The sequence below is a fragment of the Nannospalax galili genome, unplaced genomic scaffold, assembly GCF_000622305.1.
Source record: "Nannospalax galili isolate Female #2095 unplaced genomic scaffold, S.galili_v1.0 scaffold309, whole genome shotgun sequence".
NCBI classification, from domain to species: domain Eukaryota; kingdom Metazoa; phylum Chordata; class Mammalia; order Rodentia; family Spalacidae; genus Nannospalax; species Nannospalax galili.
Window position 1 is genome coordinate 2,169,162 of NW_008359589.1, and position 12,646 is coordinate 2,181,807.

At 48.4% G+C, this 12,646-nt stretch overlaps 1 protein-coding gene across 15 annotated transcripts in view; it reads right to left on the minus strand.

Annotated features, from left to right (window-relative positions):
* Positions 1-12,646, minus strand: part of Nfasc (neurofascin) — a 186,745-nt gene that overhangs the window by 13,734 nt on the left and 160,365 nt on the right. For 6 of the 15 annotated variants that reach the window (XM_008823336.2, XM_017795649.1, XM_008823334.3 and 3 more), the window contains 3 exons: positions 8,822-9,061; positions 4,318-4,434; positions 2,930-3,082 (listed from right to left, as the gene is read on the minus strand). The exons of 8 other annotated variants lie outside the window; for them this stretch is intronic. In XM_008823336.2, coding sequence (XP_008821558.1) covers positions 2,930-3,082; positions 4,318-4,434; positions 8,822-9,061 — 510 coding nt within the window. The remainder of the gene's footprint in view (positions 1-2,929; positions 3,083-4,317; positions 4,435-8,821; positions 9,062-12,646) is intronic. One more of the 15 variants, XM_008823338.3, reaches the window with a different exon arrangement.

Here is a 12,646-nt window from a genome sequence, read left to right on the forward strand (position 1 = left end):
GCCTTCCATACCATACTTGCCATGAGTCCAAGCCACAGTAAACCCATTCTTCAGCAAACTACTATTTAGCTGTCCTATGTACCAGACTACAGCAAAACAAGTCATCCTTCCTATAGTTGGGCAGTATTTCCTGAGACCAGGGTGGAGTACAAATAAACATTAACTTTCTGGTTTTGTCTGTGCCTTTTGTTTGAGCTTGTAGTCACCTTTCCTGCTTTAATACTGAGTAGTACACTGAACCCAGGTTTGCATCAATCCTGCTGTAGAGTTAAGAGACATATAGAGTGGGACCTTGATAAGTGGGGCATCTGTCAACATGGGGAAATTGCAGCTGTCTGTAGTTGTCTACCACTCTGTAAATAATCTCTAATAAACTCATTTTATTTATCAAGATGAACTTAAATGAGTCATTTTGGGGCTTTGGTGCCAATCCCAGTTTGGGGCAGATGTTAATTTTACATCTCCCTGGAAAAGTTTATGTGACACCTTGCAATACATTAAAAAATGGGGATTCAGTTGCTAACCAGGCAGTTGATCAAACTCCTACATCTAGCTAAAAGGACTCTGGTTTGACCACAGGAAACAGACTAGTTATTGAAAATCGGCACAAAGACGAAACTCTAGTAATGAAGAGCAGTAATCTAACAGGGCTGACATTTCTTTACATCAATATGATTGGCTGTTCTCCTCAGGTACCATGTCACCTCTCTCCATACACACCATCTAGTATTGCAGTCCCTCTGGCCTCCCTGAGGTCTGAGTTGGCTGCTGTCTGATTGCTGCTGCTCATCCCAGTCTTACATCCCAGCGGTGAAGAGTGGATGAGCTTGTTAGAATCTAGGGTATGTGTTTGCAGCTCCTCAGATTTCTTTGGCTTTAGAAGCTTCAAGGAGGTGATTAGCTTCCCAGTGGGATCTTTCTGGTGAGAATTAGAGAGCCTGTTAGCAGCAGTCCTTTCTATTTCCTTTTGGAGCCACTGCAGCATGCCACCTGCAGACTAAAGTGATGGCCTGTGGTTGCCTAAATGATCTGTGGTTGGGGCCCAGAGATGCTCACATTTTGCTTTGATGAAACACACAGACCTGAGGGTTTGTGTGGACATGGTTCTGGAGTTCACCTACAGGAATATGTATTTTTGAAGGATTTGACACATGCTCACAGGCACACAGACTTCAGAGTGAAATGTTTTCTTTCCCTATGAGGTTTGTACACAGTAGTTTCCAGTCACCCTAGGAGGAAGTGAACAACGTGAACTCAGGGATAGGGCGCTGAGCTGGTCTGCTCCAGCTTGCATGAGGAGGCACCTGGGAAGACTTGTCAGCGCCACAAAACCTCAGTTGCTCTGAAAGCAGGAGCGCAGACTAGCTCTCTCCAGATCCAGCACAAAAAAAAGAGAGAAATGAGTATTGAAGATAACATTCAGTAATTGTTAATTGTTCTCTATATTTCAAGCTCAGTACTTGAAGGAGATTAGGCCCAAACCCAAGGGCACGTCCTTTTCTCTCTAGCTCTCTGTTCCTAGTCTTTACCCATAGCCATAGAACTCAGCACCTAGAGAGGTGGAACTCTGAAAGCAGGCAGTGCTGGAGCTCTTCCTTAGGCATTATCTTTGTTTCTTGACCCTGTGCTGGACTCAAGTTTGTAAAGAAGCAAAATTAAACACATGCAGGAACTTGAGATCCCCCACCAGGTCAGAGTCCGGCTATCTGTTCTGCTTGCTAGCTGTCCAATTGCATGGCTTCTCGTGTAATAGACTGTCCAGGCTGCTCCTTTAGATACGCTGCCTGCCGTCTTGGTTCTCTTTAAGCAAGGAGCCAGACACCCTGAGCCCTGGTGGCTGGGAAACATGTGGGACCAATGGAAGCCCACCAGGGAAGCCGATCAGGAGGGACCAGGCTGAAAGGGGTGGGGTGAGTCAGGGGTACAGATGAGCAGTGAATCCCTCAATGCAAGCTGCCAGCATCAGCCTCATGTGGCCAGGCGAGGGAAGTGTAATGAATATTCAAGTCAGTCGACGTTCAGAAATCCACATAAATCATTGTGGGGTTCCCCCTATCCTGTGTGTCTAATAACTTGTCTCTGACTAGGAGATCCCTAGAGGTAAGAACTGATCCTTTTCTTTCTTAATCTCTTTCCCCTACCTCCCCTTAGCCCCAGGGCTTAGCATACAGGGTGCTCAGCTGTGCCTCTATCTCATTTGAAGGCTACACACAAGCAAGTACCCCTGTGGTTTTCTGACTTGCAGTTACCCACACCAGCAAAGAGACTCCTGGACCTTGTCCCCTCGCCTGAGTCCCAAGCAGCCTATCCATTTGATACAATGAAGATGTTTCTCCACTTATGGCTGAAGCTCCCACCGAGCCAGAACTACTTCCTGCCCCTATAGTGCTTCACTGACTTTTAGGCAAGACACACTTGGGGCAAAATTAAAAACAAAACACTGTTAAACAATTGTCACCTATTGGAACTTTTCAACAGATGATGTTGGCAAGGCAGAAACGTTTACACTGGATTAAGACCCTGGGATGACTCTATCCTCTCATTCTACACGGAGAAAAGAAAGCTCCTGGACCACTTGGGGCAGAGTGCACGACTCTCCAGCAGCCCAGACCCATACACAGTGACCATGTTTGTGCATGCACCAAGCCCTTTTGTTACAGACATGGCAGGGGACCAAGCATTCCCTGTCCTCATTATACAGTCCTTTGTTTTGTCTGATCCCCACTCAGCCCCACAGGCTCAGATCCCAGCTTGCTTTCCACTGGACATGCATACCTGGCTTTTCTGATTTCCTGCAGGCCAGAGACATGCCATGCAAGGCAGGAATGGGGTGAAGATGAGACCTCTTTCCAAGAGACAAGCGGAGAGCTGGGAATGAGGATGAGATGCCCATGCTTGCAGGGGATGGCAAGGCCAGATCCCCTCTCACCTGTACTGGTCATAAAGGTGATGACGGTACTGCTGATGCCCTCGTTGTCCCGGGAATATACCCGCAATGTGTACGTCATCCCGGGATAGAGGTCTGTCAGCTGTATAGGCTGTGCCTGGGCCTTAACAGGGATAGTTTTTTTCGTATGATTGCCTGGGGAACAGAAACCTTGGTCAGCTCACAACCAGGCACCAGGAGCTGGAGAGAGTCCAGCTGATCATCTGATCATCATCAGTCCCTGATCATCTGTCAAAAGCAGAGAAGTTGGGGAAGGGGAGGGGGGCCATGGGTCCAGCCCACCATACAGATCAGGCAGCTTTCCCATGCCCATCATGCAACTCTTACAAAATGTCCCTTCCTGAGATTTTCTTTCCCATCACAGTCTTAGTGCTAAGCATATAAAAATCTGCTTCCTTAACGTCAAAGCATGTCAGCTGACATGCTGCCCTGGAAGTGACTCAGCTTCTGTGCAGGAGCTTCCAGGACAGCCAGCATGCTAGTTAGTATGGCACAGGGCTACTGGAAGTAAGACAGGGCACAGATCCTAGGCTTTCACTTCACTCCAGGCTTCACTTCTCATTTTGTACCACACTGCAAATTCACACATCATGAAAAGTGCCTGTGTGTCTGGGCTGCAGGAGTGGATGGCGGTGGCTGGAAGCCAAAAACATCCAGTCCTAACTAGTGACTCCAGATTCTGAGACTGTGAACCCCTCCACCAACCACAGAACTCAGTGTTGGTTTTGCATTTTCTAAGAAGTCTTGAGGAGGGGCTAACCCAGCTGTGTTTTCTGGCTGGCCAATTAGCATATAACTGCTTATAGTACATGTTAGAGAAATGTAGGCTAGACCCTGCAGAACTACGGGCCCCTGTTCAGAGAAGGCAGACAGATATTCTGGACACATGCTATAGTTCACTCAGTTTCTGGTCTCAAGATCTGATAAAGAGCGCATGGCTCAGCTCAAATCACTGGCTCTCTGGTCTGTTAGTTTGTGTGACTGCAGCCCAGCAGAGCTGTGGCTCAAGTCTATGCACTGGATCATTTAGTAGTGGCATCATAACACCTAGAGTCTCATCAGCAGATCAATAGTCACTTTAGGATACTCAGAATCCTTATTCTGGGCAGGAGTGGACACAGGGTCCATTCCATAGGCCTTCCACAGCACATGCAACCTGAGGCCTTTGCTAATGGCTTCAGGCATCCCTTCCGCCTTGTCTCCTACCTCTGCAGACCCTGGTGGGTATCAATTTCATGAGACTACAATGAAACCAGGCTAAAAAGCCTCAGAGCCTGGGAGAGTTCACAGGATCTCCTTAATGGGTATCTATCGCTAACCACCTCTGCTGCACCACTGCTGCCACCCCCACCCCACATAGCAATGCTTACTGTCGATGTACTCAACCACAAAGTCAGTTCCGGGCCTGAAATTGTGCTTCCAGGTGATGTTGGCCCATTTACTGTTGGGGAGCACCGTGACGTTCCAAATGGACTGCTCACCGGGGGCTGGTGGACGGGTTAGAAGAGGAGTTAGTGGTGAGGAGGGAGGTAGTACAGGAGACTCGAGGAGGCACATACACACATGTGCACACTCTCTCACAGAGTCAGCTTGGAAAGGGAAGAGTCAGGAACAGCTGTGCACAGGGGCCCGACAGAGCTGCAAGCTGCAGCCTTGATGGCCAGGCCAGAAGTAGCTACCCAGGGCCGAGCAAGAGCAGTCAAGGGGCTTGTCCACATAGAAGGAAATCAAGAAGCTGTCTCGCACTCCTCACATGATGGGGTTAGGAATGAGAATGAGTTCTCAGTCATATCATTTGAGGCTCTAACCTGAATTCATTCCATTTTTGGACCACTTGTCATGAGTTTGAACAGTGCAAGGCAAGGGACCAGGAAACAGCCCCCATGGTCAGAGGGAGAGAGGCAAAGCTTTCTCTCTTCAACAGGAAGGAGAGGGGTTGCCTTTGAAAATTAAGCAGGCAGGTGTGGGGATGTGGCTCAGTGGCCAGTTGTTTGCTTTGCATGTGGATTCTATCCCCAGTACTGACAAAAGAAAATCATGCAAGAGTCATAATAAGACAGCAGGGAGGATGGGTCTAAGTACAGGAAAACTACTGAGCTTCTGAAGCTAGAGAATATAATCCAGACTGAGAACTCTGATTTGAGGACCTCTACAGTTGCTCTTGGTTGGCGAGAACCTGGATGAGTCATACCATGGCCTTGATTGTCTAAGGGACTTGGGCCTAGAACCTCAGGATCCCCTCTCCCTGTCATGGGCTAGATGGGACCAAAAGAAGACAAGTCTTTTTTAACCCCTCAGTGGTCTGCATTCCAGAAGAACCCTGTTTGTTAGCTTCTCAGCCCCCAAACCATTGAGGCTTGATATTGCAACAAAGAGGACATTACTTAATTAAGAGCATTATCTAGCTACTGTGGGCTGGGAGCCACTTTATCAAAGCCACAGTGCTGTCTGAAACCATACCCTTTGTACAGGAGAATGGCACCAATCTTCAAATGTAATCAGTTTTCAAGAGTCCCAGAAGTCTGCTTACTACATTTCCTAGCAAAGATTTAGTAGTGGAAGACTAGCATGAGGCTTGTAGTTCAAAGGCTTTACAAGCATGGTTCCTGTATATTTAATTAGTATGTAAGAGGGTACTGTCACCAACTCACTTGTCAAACATAAATGAATAGAGTGTAGTGCCAATGCATTTATTCATTATCTGTTTGACATGTGATTGAGTCTGCAGGGCTGGGGAAGTGATAAAAGATTTCCTGATTTTCACTTCAAAGAAGTGTCTTTTCTACTGCAGTCCTGACAGGTGTTTGTTGCCCCAAGTAAATACAGTGTGAGGACCCCCAAGAAAGAGGTTCCATTGACGGCAGCTTTTTGCTGCCTGGGAGGGAGGGCAGGCAGGTTTCTTCACTTATCTTCTGGCTGTTCCTTTTTTATTGTGCTGGGTGTTCTAGCCCTCTCTAATTCCCTCTCCCTGGAAGTTAACAGCCCCTCCTACTAGGAATGAAGTATGATTAGCCACGATTTAGGGACCTTTCTTCCTCCTTAGCTCCAGATTCTGTTCAACAGCTAGAGAATCTGTGTTTAAACAGCTTGACCCCCAAAGTAATACTGGCCCAAATCTGATAGTCTCCAAGGGAATGAAGATTGCGTTGCTTTTAGACAGGCTAAGCAGGGGTTGGGGAGATGGCTCAGTGGGTAAACTGTTTGTTGTGCAAGCTAGATAAACTGAGTACAGATCCCCAGAATCCAAGTAAAAAGTAGTAGCTCAAGTGTCTGAATACTAGACCAGGAGATGAGAGGTTGATAAGCCTGCAGCCCAGTGTATGCAGCAGTGAACAAGAGACCTTGTCTCAAAACGAGGAGAGCAAGGCCTGCCACTTGAAGCTGTTCTTTGATCTTTACGTGCACACCATTGCATGTGTGCCTGTATACACACACACACATACACACACACACACACACATACACACACACAATCATACATACACACAAGAAAAGGCCAAGCAATGGGAGACCAAAATGATGTAGAGGTGGGCATTGGACAGAGGCAGTGTCATACAGAAAGGCCAAGATGATAAGCACTAAGGAACTGGAAGGTTGGGGCTGGAGAGATGGCTCAGTGGTTAAGAGAATTTGCTGCTCTTGCAGAGGTCCTGGGTTCGGGTCCCAGCACCCACATCATGGAGGCTTATAATCATCAGTTCCAGGGGATCCCATGCCCTCCTCTGGCCTCCTTGGGCACCAGGCACATATGTGCTGCATATACATACATTCAGGCAAAACACCCTTACACATAAAATAAAGGGCCAGGTATGATGGCACACACCTTTAATCCTAGCACTTGGGAAGTAGAGGCAGGTAGATCTCTGTGAGTTTAAGACCAACCTGGTCTACACAGCAAGTTCCAGGTTAGCTGGGGCTACAGGGAGATACTGTCTCAAAAATTAAAAAAAAAATCTTAAAAAAGACCCTGAGAAATTGAAAGGAAGGACCAAGAAGGTGAGCTGTTTGAAACTTGGAAGTAAAAAAGGGGGTGTGAAAAGCACACACTGTTCACTGACTCCCGGCATGGAACAGCCCCCAAGTTGTAAAAGGCACAAAAGTTACCCTGAAAAAGAAAAAGTATAAAACATTTCATGTTAAGGTATTAGACATGGGGCTAGGGAGATGGCTCAGCGGTTAAGAGCATGTAATGCTCTTGCAGGACTGGAGCTCACTTCTCAGCACCCATATAGGGCAGTTCACAGCTGCCGGTAACTCCAGCTCCAGGAGACCTGACACTCTCTTCCGGACTCCGAGGGCACCTGCACTGATTCACGCACAACCCCCACCCCTAGATACACATGTATACACATAATTAAAAAAAGAAATCTTTTTATATAAGACACAGTAAAGATGAAAATTCATTTAAAAGATCCTGGGTTGCAGAGCCGTCCTGCTGAATCAAGGGAAGCTGGAATGTTTTTCAGGGGCCCCAAGCTCTCAATAACACTGGGCCTATGACCAGGCTCTCTTCAACATCTCAGACATGGTCTACACTTAAGGTTTGAGCATAGAGCCAGTCCTGCCTGATCTAAGACTGATGTTTCTTGGTTAGTGATTGCCAGGGAGCAAGATTCACTGTTTCTGAATTTTTGGCTCATCTCTGCTGTGAACTCAAAGTACTTCTAGGATTCAAACCCCTGCTTTGCTGGAAAAAATGCCTCACTATTGCCCAGAAGATAGCAGCCCCTAGTCCCTGATAGCAGCTCTAATAGTGTAGAAAGTGTCTCCTGGGTTGACTTTTCCCTAAATTTCAAATTGTTTACATTCTAGTATTGCTCTGAAGCAAATCAGCATTTCTAAGACCTGAGCAGCACGTCAACCAGGCGTCATCACCTGCCTCTGCTTATGGATCACTCAACACCATGCAACTGAGCTTAGAGAAAATACTAAACAGAAGTGTCAAGCTTCCATCTATTATTCAGGGCTGAGAAGTGAGTGGGAGGTAGTGAGGCTGGGAGGGTGGAGGGACTTGCCTAGGAAGTTGAAGTCTTGAAGGCTGAGGGTCTATGATTCTCCTGATGGGAGAACATTCTAGGTGCTTCTTGCCAGTCTTGCTGGCTGTTTCATGCTGTTTTTATAGTTGGCCTGTGGGCCCAGGAAGTTAGAGATCTTTCACTTAATAGAAGACTGATGCTTGGTCAGAAATGGCAGAATACTCCAAGGACCTCCTTATGCTCAAAGAGGAGGGCTGCCTAGCTTGGCTGTGAGGTGCAAGCCAGCCCTAGAACTCCTGCAGCTTTCCCGCCACATATGCATTTGGGAGTTTGGGGGACAAGGGTGGGAAGAGAGATGGGGCACTGCTGAGCACTGTGTGCGACCTGGCAATACCATTTCCTGCATGTTCTGACCTTAAAAAAAAAAAAAACCTGTAAAAATTCCTTAGGGGCCGAGGGGCAAGGAAGAGGCAGGCGTTCCAGGGACAGAGCTGTCATGGCAGCCACTCCCTGCTCCTCCTTCCAGCCTCTATCCTTGGAGGACAGACATGCTAGAGCCAGCAGCTCAGTTGGTCAGATGCATAGCATGCCAGAACCTTCTTTTCCTCACAACCTCTTTTCCTGAGTGCGCAAGTCCTGAGATTACTACTCTGCTGAAGTATGGGAAGGGCTGAAGCTGGCATAAGGTGGTGGATGACTACCGAAGGAGAGAGCTTGTGTGCTCAGGATGGGGATTCTGGGCCCCTAGGTTATGGACTTGATGAGTTTGCAAAGTAAAACAGGATGGGACTGGTAAACAACACCCTAGAGCCCACCACTCAGCTAGAGGAGTCTGGGTTTGTCTTGAGAAGCTGGGAGGTGGGCTCAGAGGGGCCAGGAATGTGGTGTTGTGCAATACCGGTTTCTGGAATCTTAGTCCTGGTGGTGGTGGGAGGGCTCTCCGTGGTGGTGGTGGTGGTGGTGGTGGTAGCAGCAGTGGTTGTAGTAGTAGTGGCGACGGTGGTGGCGATGGTAGTAGGTACGACAGGTGGGATGGTGGGGACTGTTGTGGCTTCACTGGTAGCAGCAAGAGCAGTAGCATCGGTACTACTCACAAGGCCTGTGGCACCCACAGTAGTCTGGGGCAACGTGGGAGGAGCTGAGAGGGAAACGTGAAATATCCGAGTCTGGTTGGTTTGGCAGCACCCAGCTGGCACACCCGGCCCCCACGTGCAAGGCAGGCAGCCGGTAGGGAGATGAGATCAGAAGTCAGAGGCCTCCCCAAGCATCCGCACTGGCCCATGAGGACCCCAGCCAACCGATGCACAGCCATGGGAGAGGAAGAGAATGAAGCGGGTGTGTGTTTCATTTTCTTCTCATGGTCTGTGTAGCTCGAAGCACTCGGCATGCACCCAGCCAGGGATGAGGATGGTGGGAGAGGGAAACACACACTGAATCACATGGACTGCAGGGATGGCACAGAATTTAGGCCACACTCCATCCACACAGTCCCAGAAGTACCAAGTGGGTCCAGTCCTGGAGTCTCAGCTCATATGTGGACAGGTGGCTGAGCACTGTCCTGTAGGGACATAGAGTAGCCTACCACTCCCAGCCCCTCTCTCTGAAGTTCCCCTTTGTCATACCTGATTTAGTTTTGTTCTTTCCCCTGCCTCGCCCTCTGCCTACTGGTGACCTTTCCTGCAATTACCCTGTCCAAACTTCTAGTTCTGTCTTTGTAGGAAACTTAGTGTCCATGCATACCAAGTCCTTCCTGCTCACATCAGAACATGAACAAATGGATGAGTGTGGCCTGCGATTGGCAACCACAGCCTTTGGACACAGAAGACCTACAAATGCCAGTGGCAAAGGAGCCCTCCCTGCCAGGTGCCCTCTCTGCAGAAATCTTCATCTGAGGCACAGCCAAGTTCAGATCTGGGCTCACTCACCTATACTCCACCTCCACCCAAAGCTGACTTCTGACATTAGTCAATTCTGGGACCTCGGCGATACATGGGCAACATTTTCACAGCCTTCTTCCTCTATGGAAGGGGTGGAGAAGTTGACAAAGTGTTGCTTATCCTTATTCTCCAGGTCAGGACTTGTTAGGAGTCAATAATGTGAGAAGGGTGATGGGGCAAATCAGAGCGAGTACAGCTCTCTTTCCTCCTGCCTCACCTTCACCCATGGATCTGACCACCCTCCATTTTCTGGTGTTGGCAGTAGGTAGGGACCTTATCACATAAGTAGTAACTCTAACTTCTAAGGAATACTGATATCCCTCTCCGTCTCAAATCTCCAGAAATCCTGAAAAAAAAAGAAAACCAAAAAACCCTGTCTCTGCCATCCCCATAGAAAGAGGCCAGGGACAGAAGCCAGAGAAACCTGCCAGAGAACTGTTGTAGGGAGAATCAAGATCCTAAGCCCAAGCTGTTCCAACCAGAACCTGACCAATAAAAGCTATTTCATTTCCTAGTCTCCAATGCCCCTATAGAGAAAGGGCATATTTTTGAGGTCCCTGAAGTGTCCCTACTTGATCAGAGATCAGAGGTATTACTAGGCCTTGAGGGAAGGGACCACAGAAGTCACACTGGAAGATGACTGTCCTTTTAATTCCCCCCAATGCAAAGCAAGTTCAAAGTCAACAATGCTGTTTTCCCTGAACTCCAGTCAACTTTCAGGTACTGAGAAGGCATGGGGAAAGCTGGGGAGGGGAGAAGCCTTCCTCTCATAGTCTCTGTTCAGGGCTGTGTTCAGCTCAAGACAGCCTCAGGCCAGAATGTAAACTCAGTGCTCCCAACATTCAGCATGAAGGGGTTCGCCTATCCTACCCACAAAGGTGCTCACGGCAGCATGAATTCGCAAACAGAAGAGCAGAGAGACCCCTGAGTCAAAGGTCAGCTGTCCTAGGGTGGTCTGCAGCCTCTATGACCCTCCCTGGTCACAAGCAGAGGAGATTTTGTCCCTCTGGGCTAGACAGCTCTCTTAGTTCCTTATAAATAATGCAATTTCTAGTACTTTCTGGAAGACTCAATGTTCACAGCGTCCTCTTTTCTGTAACTGTCTAAAAGGTGTCATTAGAAAATACTCCTTGTAACTTGAATCACCCTGCATTACATATCCCAGGGACTTGGACTTCCCTTCCCTTGGGGACCACGGCTGTGCATTTCCCAGGTCCCTTGAATTCAAGCCCATTTTTCCCAAAGCTTTCTTGTGACTGCTTGTCACATATACATGCTCATACCTCTCCCTTCTCTCAGGGATGCACACTTCCCAGGGAAGTCCAGCAGGTGCTCTTGGGACAGAAATGCTAAGAAAGGTTAGAGTGGGATTCCCACTTTGTTCAGTTGGGACCACGGCTGTGCATTTCCCAGGTCCCTTGAATTCAAGCCCATTTTTCCCAAAGCTTTCTTGTGACTGCTTGTCACATATACATGCTCATACCTCTCCCTTCTCTCAGGGATGCACACTTCCCAGGGAAGTCCAGCAGGTGCTCTTGGGACAGAAATGCTAAGAAAGGTTAGAGTGGGATTCCCACTTTGTTCAGTTGCTCAAAGACAAGGGTGAGAAATGATTGGATGCTTCTACCCCATCTTCCCCTCTTCTGTCATTCCTGCCAAGTATGAAGGAAGCAGTTCTCTGTGATAGTACTTGGCTGGTTCCCCTTGGGTTCTGGGGCAAGTCTCAGGGTATTAGTGAGAAGGAGAAAGAGTGAGAGCAGAAGCTACTGTTTGGGCAGCACTCAGGGTGCCTGCCAGTGGGCTTCGATAGAAGGTAGAATCTCAGACAGCTGAAGCCACAGCTGGTGAAATCAGCATATCCTCTGACCCACTCATTGCTGTGTCTGTTGTCTTCAGGCTGGACAGGGTCACAGGTGATTGGGAGGGTAGAGGCCAGGAGGAAAGGCACAGTAGCCAGTAGGGAAAAATGTCAGAAGGCCAGGCAAGAGATAAACTTCCCACAGGGCAATCCATCTACTGCTCAGGACAGTCAGAACATTTTAACTTGGAACAGAGTTGAGGAGAGGCTGCAAGGGTGGTAAGCCCTGAAGTGGGGCTGATATAAACAGAGGGGACCATGTGCTAGGCAGACACATTCCTGGCCTAAGATGTCACCTCTAGCCACAGCAGGAACTATGGGTTTGGAAATAGTCCTGGTTGGTGCTGAGTGGAGACTGTAGCTGCAACCTAGAGGGAACAATGACTGTCAAGTACTTAAGAGGGGTTAGGGCAGTCTAGAGCTGGAAGCCCAAAACAGAGAGGACCAACCCTACAGGCTGCCTAAGGCCCCAAGGAAGGCGCCTAACTATGGCTGAGGGACTTGAGAGTTTGGTGGAGCACCGTGTAGGAAAGGGAGAAAAATCAAGGAGAGAGGACACATCTTCATTTTCTTGTCCTCCTAAGCCTGCCACAGAGCTGAGCTCCTATAAGAAACCCACCCAACATTTTTGGATCTGAGCTGACTCAAAGACAAGAAGAACAACTTCCAGACATTCCAAGGGGATTGTTCAGTCCAAAATTGTCCACATGGCGTGCAGACTGCCCCAGCCAAGTCCCAGATTGTTAGACAGATGGGCACAATCCTAGCAGCATGAGGATACGGGTGGACAGGAGCGATTATCATCACTGGCTGAGATGTGAACAGATCAGCTTGGGAGAAAGTGCCGAGGTTTGAGAGGATGAGAAGGAAGAGGGTGTGGCTGGACACCGTGACTGTTGAAAATACAGATCTGCGCTCCACTACCTTA